General features: G+C 45.9%; 2 protein-coding genes across 8 annotated transcripts; both read right to left on the bottom strand.

Moving 5' to 3' along the window:
• Positions 1-2,031: 2,031 nt before the first annotated feature.
• LOC117218456 (uncharacterized) lies at positions 2,032-4,760 on the bottom strand. Its single transcript, XM_033466848.2, has 2 exons — positions 2,872-4,760; positions 2,032-2,252 (listed from the first exon to the last, which is right to left on the bottom strand). The coding sequence occupies exon 1, from the start codon at positions 4,747-4,749 to the stop codon at positions 2,965-2,967; it is 1,785 nt and encodes a 594-aa protein (XP_033322739.2). The 5' UTR covers positions 4,750-4,760; the 3' UTR covers positions 2,032-2,252; positions 2,872-2,964.
• Positions 4,761-4,961: 201 nt separating this feature from the next.
• LOC117218455 (uncharacterized) lies at positions 4,962-15,082 on the bottom strand. Of its 7 annotated transcripts, XM_033466842.2 has the most exons (10): positions 14,795-15,082; positions 13,605-13,828; positions 13,041-13,526; positions 11,856-11,927; positions 9,986-10,750; positions 8,618-9,000; positions 6,509-7,875; positions 6,057-6,291; positions 5,145-5,199; positions 4,962-5,050 (listed from the first exon to the last, which is right to left on the bottom strand). In XM_033466842.2, exons 3-9 carry the CDS (start codon positions 13,514-13,516, stop codon positions 5,153-5,155), a joined length of 3,345 nt encoding a protein of 1,114 aa, XP_033322733.2. In that variant the 5' UTR covers positions 13,517-13,526; positions 13,605-13,828; positions 14,795-15,082; the 3' UTR covers positions 4,962-5,050; positions 5,145-5,152. The 7 variants fall into 7 exon arrangements, with proteins under 7 accessions (XP_033322733.2, XP_033322736.2, XP_033322731.2 ...); XM_033466845.2 differs by lacking the exon at positions 4,962-5,050 and having other exon boundaries at positions 5,094-5,199; positions 14,772-15,082; XM_033466840.2 differs by lacking the exon at positions 4,962-5,050 and having other exon boundaries at positions 5,094-5,199.
• Between the last annotated feature and the right edge of the window lie 1,453 nt (positions 15,083-16,535).

Below are 16,535 nucleotides of genomic sequence, written 5' to 3'. Positions count from 1 at the left end.
TCGAGAACTTCGCGTTTTCCAAGCAGAGTCTCGAACTTTCTCCGAATCCCACGCCTTAGAATGTTTTCACGCACACGTTCCCTGGATCCTGCGTCAAAGTTTTCCGCCAACGAGGCTGACGACACCTTGCAGGACTACTTATTAACTCCACAAGACTCCCGTGCGTTGCTTCGAATGGGGTTTAAAAGTGGCAAGCACGAAATTGACCGCTTGCACGGGTCCGGAGATCCGTTCCGTATCGCGGAACTTGCAAATCGCATCGTGTCTCCGCAGATCCGCAACACCGAACGCGTAGCCTCAACTTCCGGGCGGAGTATTTGGCCACCGTACTTGGACGCCACGCGGGAGAACCTGTTCTTCAGGATTACCTCACGTGTCCTAAGTGATACTCGGCACTCAGGACGTCGGCGGGGTTCCGAGTCTTGTACATCGACTGTCGGCGAACTTCGGGACAAACTTCCGCGAAATTTTCGTCTCAATGGACACTGACCATTAAAGCCACTTACGGTACCAGGATCTTCCCTTAACCTTGCCCGTCCAGCCACGTTCCCCTCGGCCACGAAATATTCTCGAGCACCATACACCAGATTTCTGCGCAATCATCGACGAAATAGCAACGATCGACGTACGTGTACCAATCGCTGCCAGCGTTCCTGTAACTGCCGCTTTAATTACTTTTAATTATTTTTAATTGTTTTTAATACATTTTCAATTAATTAGAAATTAACGCATAATATTTATTATATGAAAAGAATTTTCTTTAACCGTTTGAGTCGCAGGGAATATTCAGAAAACACGGTCGAAAAATGCCGAACAGCGTGATAGCGCTTGTCTTAATTAATTGCGCAGAGAACCAAGCGGCGCGATAGCGCTGATTAAGATTGACAAACAAAACAAAAAGAAAAAAAATGAAAAAGAGCAGCTATGCGATGTACGCGCGTCGTTAAAGTTTGATTGCGACACAAGGTCGCGCTGCTTGGGACTCAAACGGTTAATAAAAGAAACCTTAAGGATTATCGAGCTGCAAATAGACATAATTCTTAAGTTAAACAACTTCTGAAATGATTAACTAACTTTGCTAACTGATAATTAACTTTCTGATGAAAATGGTCTCTGGCACAATTGAGGAAACATCGTAGATTTTATGCATTTACGATTGAAAGGAATGGGTGCAGCTTGCGACGGTAAACGAACATTCGACAATGGAATTTTGTGTCTTTTCTCGATTACGAAGTTTGGTCAGCTGTAACGAAGCACTGGTACCATATTCGAACGGGTTTTGTATCGACAGCGACGAACTCTGTGTATTCTTTTCGTCGAACTTCATCGATACTCGGAGCAATCTCAATTTTTCTTCGTTTGCAAAAAGGAGCTGGTTCGTTCGATGGAATTACGGTGCTCCGAGGAACAGCACATACTTCGACAGCGCGCCGTGCAGTTTTTGGGTTCGTTGTAGCAGCATCGGGTTTCCTGCAGCACCGAGAAACAGGCGAACTTCGCGGGCGAACTTCGCGGAAGTTTTCGTCCCGAGGATAGCTGACCGCGGAAGCCATTTACGGTACCGGAATGTTCTCTTAAGACCCGTTGTCACAAAATATCCAAGTGTTTTATATTTCTCCGAGCATGGTCTACAGCCTCGGCGAACTTCTTCGGGATTTTCGCTGGCCTGGTCTTAGGTAACCGTTACCGGGCGAACTTCGTACTCCGAGTATAAAAAAAAATATCGGTTTCGGTTTCGCCGGGAACGCCGGCGCAATTTGCGACGGTGAGGAGAACAGTGCATCACGGAATAAGAATTTCCCCGAGTGTTTTGCTTTCGGAAAAACGTGCTCTAAATTAAAAATGCAATTTTCTGAATTAAACGCGCCCGCGCGAAGCCGGGACGCATTCCGGTTGCTTTTCTTCGCGTTCACAGAAATTTCAACAATTTGCCGAGCGCCGCGTCGCGCCGCGTCGACCGTGTGCACGCTGGCCGTGCCGGTGCTGTTTTAAAATGTCTTGTTAAAGCCGGTAATAAGGTAGGGACGATAATTGTATTTCCTCGAGAATTTTTATTATATACCGGCTGATATGACAACGGGCCTCCGGACAGTAATTACACGTCGCACGCAGATTTCAGCTGGAAAAGGACGCTCGGAGCCGAGCTTCTGGGTGGCCGACGACGAACTTCGCAACAAACTTGCACGCTCTTTTCCTAGCACGGTGGTACCTGCTGACCACCCGGACCACTTATGACACCGTGACATCCCGCGCTGCAAGAAATTCGTTTAACTGAACTTTTCAACCGGCGGGGTCCAGAAGTGAAATTCATTGTCGCGCAAAAAAAAGCACAAAAAACCGTCGCGCGCAGCAAAGTACTACATATTTTACGAAAAAACGTGACTCGGCGTTCGTATTGTTCTCTCTCTCGCATACTTTATTATGTTTGGCTGCTACATTTTCATCGTGCTTCTGCAACCGATCCTTTGACGCAACGCCGGTGTTAACGTTCGAAACACTAATTATATCTTTTTGCTGCTACTTTTATAATGCTGTTTTTTTTTCTCTTTTTAAGAACAGTATCACGTTGCTTTTACGTAAACAGTTTCAATCGCAATTCTTTTTGACGCGTTTACATTATTGCATTCTATGCAATAATGATACAATCTGGGATATAAAACATCGTCTTAAATTGTAGAATTCTTGAACGTATTAATTTTGAGATACGCGTGCAGAGCATAGTTACTTTCTTTCCGAATAACTATCGATCCAAGAACGTTCCCATACGATTGTATCCTTTCCTATATATATACTTTTTTAATATATACTTTTCTAAATAACGCGCACATAAGTGATAAAATAAGAATCTGTTTGAAATTGAATAAAGCCTACCTGGTTTGCCTAATCGCACCAATTCAATTGATTCTGCGAAACGAACAAATAGCCCAATCTGTGACCCCCAACAACCCAACGGTCTCCTTTCTCTTAATACCACGAGTTGTAAGAATAATGATAAGAGGGACTGCAATAATTCATCGAACTCCTGGGGGTGCATCGCGGCGTACACGTATCCCGGTAGGCTTGACCAGAGGGGCACCAGCTCCCTTGATAACGATTGCACGCGGTCATCGACTGATTCTTCGCATTGTTTATCCTGTAGAGCTGATCGCAGGAAACCGGCACTCGGGGCCAGCCGAAGGTCGAGCTGCTCTTCGAGGAGCAGTAAACCGTCGGGCAGAGCTGCTCGGCTCTGGAGTCGTCGTCGCAGAAACAATTCGCCGAAGTGACGCAGCAAGCAATGTACGACGAACACTGCGTCTCGCAGGATTCTCTGTACTTCGGCTGGTTGGAAGGCGAACGACTTGATCTTACGCAGCTGCGGATCTCGGTTTCCTCGAGTCTGCTTGGACTGAGACTCGTGATCCAAGTCCCGGTTATCGCTCGACGACTCCTTCGTCTTTTCCGCGGTTCCCTCTCAAAGATAGTCTCAGTCTCTATCCCCTTCTCCGAGGTGTCTTTTTGCTCCGCCTTAAACGTAGCTCCGTCGACAGCTGGCCGATCCACGGGTTCTTCGACAACTGGCTGATTCGCGGGTTCTTCGACAACTGGCTGATTCTCAGGTTCTTCGATAGCTGGCTGGTTCGCAGGTACCTCGATGTCCGATTGGTCAACAGCTTCCTCGACGTCCGATTGGTCAACGGCTTCGTCCATAACCGACTGGTCCGCAGCTTCGTCGGTAATTTGCTGGTCCGTAGCTTCCTCGTCCGTCTCCTGACCCGCAACTTGCTCGCTGATTGCCTGATCCGCAGCTTCCTCGCTGATCGTCCGATCCGCAGCTTCCTCGACAGCTGACTCGTCCACGTCTTCCAAAACTACAGCGTCACCTCCGTCCGTGCCCTCATGTGCGTCTGCCGTAGGTTCTTTCGCGTCTTCAGCTTCTACGTCCATCTCGGTGGTGTATTCCTCGTCCGTGCTGAATCCGTTTTGCTCGTCAGCCTCCCGCTCGGACCAGTCGTCCTCCTGCCTCGTTACGCAGCTCGTCGTGGACGCTGCGTATTCCACGCTCCGCATGGTTTCGCAAGACACGCGAGCCGGAATACTCGGCTCGCTGGCTCTCGTCGAAGCGTCTTCTTCCTCCTGGATCGGGGACAAGTTGATCGAAGGGACGGACGCCGGTCTTTGGCACGATTTCGCTGCGGCGACCTCCGCGGTGCTCGAGCACACGGATTCCTTGTCCGCTCGAGTTATCGCCACGGTCTTCGCGGTGCTGACCCTGACCTTGTCGGCCTTGTCTACTTGGAAGTACCGGCTTATGAACAGATTCGGACAGTCCGGGTGGCACATCGGCCGCTTCTGCTCCACGTGATCTTTCTTCGCCTCGGTCAAAAGCCTCGATCCCTCGTCCCAGGAGTCCTTCTGTGTCTCCTGGATCTCCGAAACCGGTGCTTCCACCGGTGGCTCTTCTTCTTTCTTCTCATCCTCCGAGACCGGAGGAGCGGGTTCCGCCGGAGCCGCGTTCTCATTGCAGCCGTCGCACTCTGTCGTCACGTTTTTGCTTCTGGATGCATAAAGGATCATGCAGTTGCCGTCGTAACACTCGAACGCCCCAGGCAGATCCGTTTCCGAATAGATTTCCGTGTTTATGTGGATGTTGTCGGTCTCGACGATCGCTTCGGTCCCCGCCTCCCTCGTCTCGACTGCTTTCGACGAGCTTTTTATGTTCTTCAGGAACACGGACGCGCGGTGGAAGATCGACGTTTTCCCGGTCATTGTGGCCCGCGGTAATTCAATCTGTTGATTCTATGATATAGTAATCGGTGCGTTGCGTCAAGGTCGCCGCTATCGGATTCCGTGTTGCATTTTCTTCGACGCTTGTTAGGTAACCATCCTTCTGTGCTTTCGAAAGGGTTTGGAGGACAGCGTGGCTTTAAAGTAATTCATTGCGACGGATTGAATTGCGGCTTGAATTTGAAATTCATGACGTCCGAAGGTTATGGGGAAATTGCATCGCGGCCGCGGAGAGAAGTTGCAGCGATCGAAATGCAGCAACTCGTGTGATTCTCGATCGTGTCTTAAAAAATGAAGGATCTGCTCCGACTTCGAGCGAATGTTTCGCGCGAAATCATTCGAAACGATTCGATTCGAAATGATTCAAAACACCTTACCGTTCCAGTCATTTCAATGGTTTCTCCTTGCCGCAATTTCCGCTACAATATCCATCTGGAAAAGCAAATCCAATATGAACGCGAATGAAATACGATATTGATACGTATGAAATGATATATTAATACGAATGAAATGCAATATTAATAAAAATGGATTACAGCGTTAATGAAAATCGAATATACTATTAATAAAAGCGAGATGCGGTATTGATAAAAATCGAATAGAATATTCATACAAATGGATTCAATACAGTACCCTTCAATACAGTACCTTCAATACAGTACCTTCGATACAGTATTGATACAAATGGAATACAATCGGATTCGCTAATTTGAAAATTGTTTCCTATTACGGCAACTATGAAAAGGGTGAAATTCGATACGTATCTCGCGCCATTTACGCTAGAACTACCGAACCCTAAACCTGACTAATGTGTATTGTTTTATAACAATGCCAAGACTGGATTTATTTAAACTTCGTGTGATTTATATTATAATATATACTTCAATAAAGAAGCTTTTTTTCGTATGAAAATTTCTGACAAAAGAATTTTTATAGTATCAGGAACTGTGAACAAAAAATTAGAAAACAGTCATTTTGACTGGTTTGTTAGTTCTTGTGTCAACGAATTCGTCAAGTGACAGACCAAAATGGCCGTTGTTACGAAACTTACAGGCAGTATTAGCGTTTTTTAATGCCAAGACTGGATTTATTTAAACTTTGTGTGATTTATATTATAACATATACTTCAATAAAGAAGTTCGTATGAAAATTTCTAACAAAAGCATTTTTATAGTATCAGGAACTGTGAACAAAAAATTAGAAAACAGTCATTTTGACTGGTTTGGTAGTTCTTGCGTCAACGAATTCGTCAGGTGACGGACCAAAACGGCCATTGCCACGAAACTTACAGGTACCATTAGCGTTTCTCGTGCTCCATTCCGATCTACCTCGCCGATTTTGGTCCTCCTTTGCGATACTGTTAGGTTTAACGCACTGAGATTGATCTATTATTTCTTTCGTCCTACCGGGCTTCGAGGTCGTCGGCTTGACGGTGATCGGACGTTTCGCTCTCTTCGGCGCACTTTTGGCCGCCGGGGCGCTACGGGTCTGCGTATGCTTTGTCTTATCGTCGATCTCTATCACCTACCGAATTTCAATTTGCCAATTAATTCTCGTCGACAATCGCGTGGACGATTATACGAGCCATTTTCGGCTCGTTAATAACATCGACAATCGGCAACTATAAAAACGAGCCGCGGGACTCGAATAATATCGAATGTCTCCTCCTCCCAAATTGTCTACTTTCGTTTATAAGCTGCGGGACAATTTGAGAGAATTTACTGTACCAATCGGTGCAAACCTCAGTGCCGTTCGAATCGGTCGTGAACGAGTTCGTGTCTCCGTCTCGAGCCGTTTGCAGTTTTATGCTCATCAGTATCCTCTTCCTCGTGTTCCCGATTTGGAACTCGGACAGGATCTTCGTCAGGATCGTGCTGGAGGTCTGCATGTTTATGCTCGCGTAGCTGCGACCCTCTTTCGTCTCTTTGCTGATGGCCATTTTCGACTTGCTGACAGCTGGCCCGCCGTCTGCTATGCCAACAGCGTCGACCAACGTCACTTTCGTAGTCTCGTCCGACACATCCACGGTATCGGCCGCAGACACTTCTGTGGCATCGGCCTCTGGTACCAGTGTAGCGTCATCCGAGACTACTAGAGCCACGATCGCTGGAGTCTCTGCAGAGTCGTCGGGTACTTCCACCGCCGTTAATTCCGCAGAATCATCCGATAGCTCCACCGTTGCCTCCCCGGGTTTCTCCGTCGTTGTTCCCTCGGTGTCAACCATCGTTATCTCCTCGGTATCGTCCGTTACTTCCACAGTGGCAATCTCCGATTCGTCCGTCACGTCGACGATAGTCTCGTCCATCTGGACTTCCTCGTCTTCCTGAGAAACGACATCGATCGTTTCGTCCACACCTTCCGCGGGAACTGTTATAACCTCGGCTTCGGCTGGCTCCGTGCCCGGCAGATCGGATATATCGTGTACGGTGTCGCTTCCCTTGGATCCTTTCGTGGAGACATCCCGGAACGTGTGCTCATCGGGAGCCTCTTCCGCGGTCGCCTCCGGTCCAGCGCTACAGGCGCAAGAGTCTGCGACCCGAACAGGTGCCTCCTTGCCGCGAGGCGCGCATCTCACTTCGGTCTGCGTAATTATCTCGCACTGGATCTGCGAATCGGTCGTCGTTGACTTCGGAGAGGGCGCGGCGGGATCTTCGGGCACCGGTGTCTTCAACGTCCTGGGAGTTGCGGATGCCAAGGCTCTGGCAGGTTGTTGTTTCGTCGGCGATCTTCCGGCCTGGCCGTTCGCGGCAGTTTTGTCAAGCTGCGCCACTTGCCTCACTCGTCTCTGGTAGGCGATGCTTTTCTGCGTGATCGACGAAGGCTCGATCACGGAGTGCGTGACGCTCGTTTGAATGGTCGAGTCTATGGTGGTGAGAACCGGCTGGCCTTGGCGACCTCTGCCCCGGTCCGAATCTGGCGGCGTTGAGCGTTGCGCGTTGCCCGGGTTTCTGGAACTGCTCGATCCGCGATACGACGACGAATTCGAGCTCATGTTTCTAGTCGAGATCGATGTGTTCCTTTTCCGCGTGGTGTCGGAACTGTCGCTGCCTCCTCTCTCGCGAATTCCAAAATCGGCGCGGCGCTGCTGTTCGTAATTGCAATGGTCATCTGTAAACGAAAACTATCGGTTTCCCAACATTACGCCGCCTTTGCGGGACAGAGGACAGCCGATTTACAGAGGCTCGATCTCACGGAGTTTAATCAAAGAGGCTATTGGTACCGATGTTGCCAGGAAATCGATGGCGCGACGGGAATCTATTTGCTCGATTTTTCTGCTTCGGATTGCCTCTCTCTCCCTCTCTCTCTCTGCCGCACAATGCGGCAATGATGACATTGTCAACAAAAAACGAAAAGCCGAAAATAATTGAGATTCGCTTAAAAATAGTTGATACTCCCTTATTTCCTATATACAGTAATGTCTCCCTAACTGACGCTCGAATTGTGCACAAAAATGGACAGTTTGGGAAGAGGAGATACGATTATTCGAGTCTCGCGGCTCATTTTTATAATTGTTGACAATTCGTAACTATAAAAACGAACCGAGTGAGACGAATAATCGTATCTTCTCTTCCCAAATCGACCATTTCTATGGACAATTAGAGAGACATTACTGTAACATGTACTTTTGGAAACATCTGATATCATTGTACGAAAATATTTGGATTTTATTTTTTTGTCCCGCGAGGCCGCGCCGCATTATGCGATACTTCCTCGCCACTTCGGTGTCCTTCTATCCGAGACTCTCCAGTGGGAATGGCGAGAAAGGAAGTCTTCGACGATTGCGCGGCGGTGCGACGACCAGGGAGCCCCACGCGCCATCAATTCCCCGGCAACACTGATTGGTACCTACATTTTTGACACTGCGGCACTCCGGCCGTGTTCGGGCCCTCGTTGTAGGAGCAACAGGCGTTCTGGCAACAATGCGCATTACAATCCTTTTCCGTCCAACGTACGTTTTCGATCAAGCGGTTCGATGGATCGCTGTCGTGATCGCGTCTCCGCTCGCAAGCTCCGCTTCCGCAGCTTCTCTTCGCGGATTTTCTCAGAAGTTTCCCTTTGGAAGTTTGCTTCACCAATTGATTAATACTGGCCGCTGCAGTTTTCAGGAAATTCTTGCAGGAATCCTGCAGCCACAACTTTCTTCTCCGAATTTCGTCCCACATCGATCGCTCGTGCGTTTCGCACTGCTGCCAGCAGTCTGTTTTCGTCGTGTCGAAGCACACGGCGCTCGACCTGCGAAACATTTTATTCGCCTGTCAGAAGCCGCACTGCCGATACTGTTGCCCAGATTCGAGCTCAACACTCGGCTCGGGTTTCCTTAGTGTTTCTAACTGTGTTGCAATTAATCTAGATCACGAGTATAACAGTTTATGGGAAATTTTCAAGTCTCACGGATACCGTAGAATAAACCGGGTCGGTATGTAATTTAATACGTCTCGATTAATTCGTCCTGCTGTTGCACCTAATTTCGATCTATGCTCGTTCTAGACCAGATTTAACATTCTGAAAGGCAATTGTCACGTTAATCTATACAACTTAAAAAGAATTATAAGAGAGAAATGTTTTAGGTAAAATTTGGTAAACTTCGACCTCACGACAAAAATGCAAGGATTACTTTAAAGTGCGGTAACATTGCGAAAAAAGATCGCAGCCACGTTTCTTTTCTTTTAAATTAAAGGGGAAGGGTCCAACTTCGTTACGTTGCAAGCGGCATTTCCTCAAAAAATTTTACAAAGTCCATGTGTCTCGGCGATCTTCGCAATGTTCAATATGACGAACTTGGCAATTGTAAGTATGATATGCCGTCATATTTAAATGGTTACAGTGGTGAGAATGCATAAAATTAAAAATCAAGAAACACTGTCTTAATGTAGAAATTTCAGGTTTTAATTCAAGAAAAAAGTGATCATTCTACGACGATTTTTCGCAAAGTTATCGCCAGTCGAAGTTGACCAGTTTGTATTAAAAAATTTTCAGTCTTATAATTTTTTGGACTTGTCTATTATATCGCTCTAATTTTATTAGGATTCGTAAAACGTAAGGATATTTAGAAAGCAATTGGTGCTGTAAGTCTTAGCTTTCCAATTTTAATTTCAGTGAATGGAACACATTGATCTTGTGAAATTTTTAAGATGGTTGAGGTGGCAGACGAAAGTGTTAAGGGCATTTATCGCGTGCCTACATTTATTTAAGTCGGCGTTAAACATTCAATTCTCACTTGTGGCTGAACATCTGATGAACGCTGCAATTGGACACCGTTTGCGCGGACTTCCTCGATGCCTTCTTCTTGTCTCTGGCTCTCTCGATCCCATCGCAATCTTTCTCCGGACACTCGATCTTGTCCGAATAGCTGCGGCCGATAACGCCAGGATGAGTTTTACAATTCGGACTGCAATGTTTCTCGTACGCGTCGGACCGTTTCTTCGACTTGCTTCTCTTCAACAAGTCCGACTTCTTCCTCTTGACCGGGTCGCTTTCTCTTCGCGCCAGGCCGTGTCCGAGCGATTCCGACGAATGATTGCACAAATGAAATACCTGTCCCGATCTCAGGCAACGCACGTCGGCAACGCTGTTGCCGATCTCGACGAACATGCTAGCCTTCGACGGACTGCACTTTCTCGAGCAGAACGAGCAGCACGAGTTACGGGACTTAGTGAAGTGCACGCGTTGGAGACAATGCTTGCTGGACACGCAGAGATCGCATTTCGGCTCCTTCGGCGAACAACATTTTACAGGTTCGGTGCAATTCGCGCACACTCGGTGAGCACGCCGCACCGAATGCACGCTGACGTTCGAGGAGCAGGGTTTCGGTTCGCGGGAGCAACAACAGTCCTCGAAGTAAACGTTCGAGGGGTCGAAATCCAAGTTATGGCAGTTCTGGAGCTGCTCGCAGTCAGATCCTGACAGCTCCATGACGAACGTGTCGCAGTTGCCGCAACAGTTCTCGAAGGTGCAACGATGATCTTGCGGCTCCTTCCTCTTTCTAAATTCGATTAGAACCGATGTAATCTCACCGTTCGCAGAAGATCCAGAGATCCAATTACTGTACCCTGTTAGCAACCTTTAGCAGTGCTTGTTATTAAACACGGCTTTAGCAATTTAAGTAACATCTCTTAACCCTTTGACTGCGACGTATTCTCGGATAGAATCTTGAATGCAAACGAAGCGAAATAGATAAATCAATCGCTGTTGTATATCATTACGAAGATAATCACAAAGAACGAAATTCGATACTGATAATGAATAATAAGTTCCATTTGATAAACACAATGTTTAACACAAAGATAAGTTGGTGCAACAGCGAAGGTTTTGCAATCTAGAAGGACGTATATCTGCGTCTTCCGTACATATCGGTAGACTTGTGAGGTCATATACAAGGTGTCCCAAAAATGTCTCGCAATCCGGAAATGATGGATTCCGGAGGCTGTTCGAAGCAACTTTTTCCTTAGCGAAAATGAAATCCGCGGCTTTGTTTACGAGTTATCAAGGAAAAACAGTGACCAATGAAAGGCGAGATCAGCTGGCGCGAGATGGCCGAGTCAGTGAGCGGAACTGGGCTTCGTGCGCTCATTGCTGTCTCGCGTCAGCCGAGCTCGCCTCTTATTGGTCAGTGTTTTTCGTTAACAACTCGTTAACAAAGTCACGTATAGCATTTTCGTTAAGGAAAAAGTTACTTCGAATGACCTCATGAACCTCCCATTTTCGAATTACGAGACATTTTTGCGACACCCTGTATTTACGCCTTTCATAGTCAAAGGGTTAAGAACTTAAAGATCGATTTCAAAGTTTCTTTTGTCGATAGAAACTTTCCCACGACACAATTATCAAATCTCCTCTGAATATTAGGAGAAAGAAAAAGAGAAGCATAGAATAACATTATGGTATTTTAAGAACTTCCGTCTTCTACATATGTAATTTCGACAAATAAATAACTACTTCAATTTAAATAAAGAAATTTCATATGCCTTGTTCGATAAATATAAAATTATGCTTGAAAATAAACGAGACTATAAACGAGAATAAACAGTAATTGGCAAGACACAGTAACTGGCACCAATACCCTATTTCGTGAAAAAAGTGGGGCGCACCTATCTTTCGTGCACTTCTTTTGCCCAGGAATCGAGCGTTTGCAGCGGCTCTTGCGCCACATCTGATTGATACTGAAATAAAATGAACTTCGTTAAATTGATCGAAGACGCACGTTCCAGATACAAAGAATATCGCTTCGGTCGAGGAATATTTGTTTTACATTTTGCGTCGAATCTATAAAAACATTTAAGCTGTCTACCGTTTTAACCGAACCAAAAGTCCGTGATTCCATATCATCGACAGCATATACTTTAACACGTTGACTGCCACGCGTGTCTACAACAAAATCTCCTACAGGCCACCCGTGCCGCTATAGGAAGCGTGCGCTGTTGATTCATGTCTGTTTCTGTCCCTGCATGAACAGTCGGAATCTTTGCCCAGTACCGAGTGGTATAACTTAAAATCTCAGCCCTTATTTTTTTCCAAATAATGAAAAGAAAAATGAGAAAGTCAGTTCATAGTAGTGAACATAGTAGTGAAAGTTCATATAGTAGTGAAAAAAAGACCTGTTGCGATATTCACACAAATTCGGATAGCAGCGATGGGGAAGAGATCGGATTGCCCAGAAGGAGAAGCATAAATTGAATTACATCGTCAGATTCTGACTCGGATACTGATAAATGCAGTCTTAGTGATAATGAATGTTGTGAAGATACTATCGACGAGATTTTACGAGAATTGGTCATGGAAGAAGAAAGAAATGTTGATGATACTGATGAAGCTACAGTTCAAATAAAAGCTCAAATAAAAGATATGAAATGAACCGATCAGAGGCACGAGCAAATCTGAAAAAACCAACAACATTTTGTCCAAGCTGTCCTGATCAACCTCAACTTTGCAGAGAATGTTTTCATTTTATACACTGCGAATAATTTTCTTAATAAACTGTTTTTATAAGAATTCAATAGTTTCATTACCTCCTGTAGCATATTTGTCCAAATATTTTCAGAAATCCTTCGTAAGTAGTCAAATCGGCGTCACCCGAATTACGAGTGATAAAACAGAAATCGATTCTTCGAAGGTTCTAAACCGGAACACCCCCTTAATGGAGTACCGGCGAGTAAACTATCAAGAAAGGGAATACCGTGGCAACCGTGTTACGTTTCTATCTTCGACAGAAACCAGCGGTGCGCTTACGAACGATAGCGTATTTACCCTGGCGATCATTTCGGAGAGTTATTCACCTGTCGTAGCACCGTTTGAAGGAAACGCTCTGCTTCGGGTCCTCGGATTTCTTCTCGCATGCGGCGAGCTGGGGACTCAGGCTGACGGTGACTCCGGTTTTGCAATTCGCGCAGACGTTATTACCGCGATTCAGTTCGAAGAGGGCCGCGCTCTCGTCAACGAGGCTGTCGCAGCACGGATCGCAGCCGTCGGGCCCCCAAACATTCTCGTCATTGAAATTCAGCGCGGTGCCGTCGCAGGGGTTGCCTCCTCCCCTTTCGTGTTCACGGATTTCCGCGTAATTTCCACTTTGCCGGCCCGGCTTCGGATGTCCCGGGTCGCGCGAGCTCGACGACGAGTCGCTGCTCGACATCCTCGAGGCGTTCGCCTCGTCGCGGCAGCACATTTTTCGAAATCCGCAGGCCGCCGCGCCGCTGGACCACATTGCGTCCGTCTGTCCACATTGGCCGGCGCAAACGTTCCCGTTCAAATCCATCGATCGGCTACTGCGTCGAGCAAATATGCGCGGTTTATCTCCGGCGAGTGTGCGATCGCCGAACGCCTGGAAGATCATAGTGCATTACCTGGTATTATAGAGCGTGGCAAAGGTACGGCGGGAATGGCCAATGGTCTCTGAAATAAATTAATTAAGCACGCCCGAGAACGCAGCCGCCGCCTGCTTGAATCAGTTAAGCCTTCTATGTACGGATGAAGGTGTACGCTCTGGTCGTGTGGGGAATTATGAAGAGCATAATCTGCAGATGATTTCGAGAGGACTGTCAGACACTGGTCGATAGCATTCTTCTTCCTATGTGCGCATTTAGCTTCGTTAGGATGTTACAAATATTTGGATAATATTTGCAGGTTTCGAAATACAGTAAATTTTCCCTAATTTTCCTTCAGCTTTTAAACAAAATTGGACAATTTGAAAAGAGGTGACACGATTATTCGAGCCTCGTGACTCATTTTTATAGTTTCCGATCGTCAACAATTATAAAAACGAGACGCAAGGCTCGAACAATCGTATCTTCTCTTCTCAAATTGTCGAAGTTTCGTTTACTAGCTGAAGGAAAATTAGAGAGAATTTGCTGTACATTTTAGTGATTCTTGGTTAATCGGTATTCGAACAGTCGCGTCGAATTCGACAAAAAGTAATCTGATTAATGATTAATAACTCGTTAGTTGTATGTTATTATAAATAATTTAGCTATCGGGCGAAAAGTAGTTAGCTGTTATAACTAAATGATTCATGATAATTTATAATAACTAACGAGTTATAATCGTTAATCGTTAATCGGAATACTTATAAATAATTTGGATACGGATAAACTGTTATACATAATATAGATACAGATCAATTATTATACATAATTTGGATGCAGATAAATTATCAGAAATAATTTACATGCAGACCAATTATTATAAATAATTTACATGCAGATAAATTACTATAAATAATTTAGTCGCAGTAACTAACGACTTACAATCGTGGATAATTAAACAGTTTACTTTTTCGCTGAAATCTGACGTATTACGAGTTAAAATTTGCACGCACCATTTTGTGCGATTTTTGAAGGTCGGAATAGAGACGTGTTTCGCAAGCCGAAAGCAAAATGACCATTACATATAACAGTTCCCGTTGCACCAGGTCATTACGAAGTTAACGAAGCACGTTCCGAAAGTCCAACGTGTTATCGGTTTTGGACGCGAACTGTCCCTTTTCTCAAAGGGACGCCAAAAAATCGGGAAACCTTGTACAGAAAACGGAACGTACGACACGATCGTACTAATCGGATGTGCCGGATTCTGTTATGCGTGTTCGGAAATAGTCGGAACGGTGAGGTTTATGGCTGCGATACGTCGGTGGGTTCCATCGGTGGTCGAGTCACATTTTCGGAAGATCGGCGAGAGGTTGGTCGGACGGGATCCTGTTTACTCCGGAATTTGTAAACTTGGAAATTTCTTGGGGTTAGCTTTCATTGCCGTTGGGGGAGGGGGGAACCGAAAAGTTTGGTTACTGGAAGTCGGTAAACATTTGCGACCGTTATCGAACGGGGCGCAGTTATCGCGGTGTATTTTTACGATCGCCGATCGTCGCGGCCGCGGCGTTGCACGCGCGCCGCGCCGGAATATTCAAGCGGACGCGGAAAACAGGCGTGCATCACGCGAGAGAAATATTCGATATTTTTTCAACACGTTCCGTAAATATTTTTTATGCCTATCCATCCGCGAGCTTAAACTCGAATTCTATGAATGCTCGCCAAACGTTGCGAACATCATGACCAGGGGGGGGGGGGGGCAGTTCGTGTATCGCGGCTGGGCTGAAGGCACGCGTGATATGAATACGTTATTTAATGGTCGACAAATTTCTGGATCACCGTCGGATTACAGCCGCCTCTGCGCGGACGTAAATAATTCACGGATCACCCGGCAGAATCGTTATTCGCGGAATCCCGAATTCGGATTTATACTTAACGCGCGAAATGTTGCCGCGACGTCGACGGAAACACGCGAGCTTTTCTGTGCTGGATGTGCCGAAAAGGTGGAGGAGTGGAGGCAAAGAAAGAGAGCGCGTTTCGTTCTGGTCCCGCTAGGAAACTCATCGGTAAGGCTATCTAGCTGGCCTTGCCTCGTGTAGTAGGTCGTTGAATTCGTTTTCTCGTCCGCTATAACGCTATAACGTAGAAAATACATAGCACCATTTGAAAGAGTCAAAGTGACCTGAGCTTTTTATCGAGTAAAAAGGTTTGTGACCATTTTTATTATTGTGCCTTGTTCTTCGCAAAGTATTCGTTAACTTTTGTTCGAAACATTTTTTTGTCAGATTAGTGTGAATGTCTCAAAAATCGGCGCGACCGTTAACATGAACACCCTGTGCAGTAATGTCTCTCTAATCGACGCTCAGATTGTCCACAAAAATGGACAATTTGGGAAGAGGAGATACGATTATTCGAGACTTGCGGTTCGTTTTTATAGTCTCGAATTGTCAACAACTATAAGAACGAGCAACAACTATAGGAAACTCATCGGTAAGGCTATCTAGCGGGCCTTGCCTCGTGTAGTAGGTCGTTGAATTCGTTTTCTCGTCAGCTATAACGCTATAACGTAGAAAATACATAGTGTCATTTGAAAGAGTCAAAATGACCTGAGCTTTTTATCGAATAAAAAGGTTTGTGACCATTTTTATTATTGTGCCTTGTTCTTCGCAGAGTATTTGTTAACTTTTGTTCCAAACATTTTTTTGTCAGATTAGTGTGAATGCCTCAAAAATCGGCGCGACCGTTAAGATGAACACCCTGTGCAGTAATGTCTCTCTAATTGACGCTCAGATTGTCCACAAAAATAGACAATTTGGGAAGGGGAGATACGATTATTCGAGACTTGCGGTTCGTTTTTATAGTCTCGAATTGTCAACAACTATAAGAACGAGCAACAACTATAGGAAACTCATCGGTAAGGCTATCTAGCGGGCCTTGCCTCGTGTAGTAGGTCGTTGAATTCGTTTTCTCGTCAGC

This window comes from Megalopta genalis, chromosome 4 (genome assembly GCF_051020955.1).
Source record: "Megalopta genalis isolate 19385.01 chromosome 4, iyMegGena1_principal, whole genome shotgun sequence".
Classification (NCBI taxonomy): Eukaryota; Metazoa; Arthropoda; class Insecta; order Hymenoptera; family Halictidae; genus Megalopta; species Megalopta genalis.
This window is presented reverse-complemented; position numbering and strand designations above follow the sequence as displayed.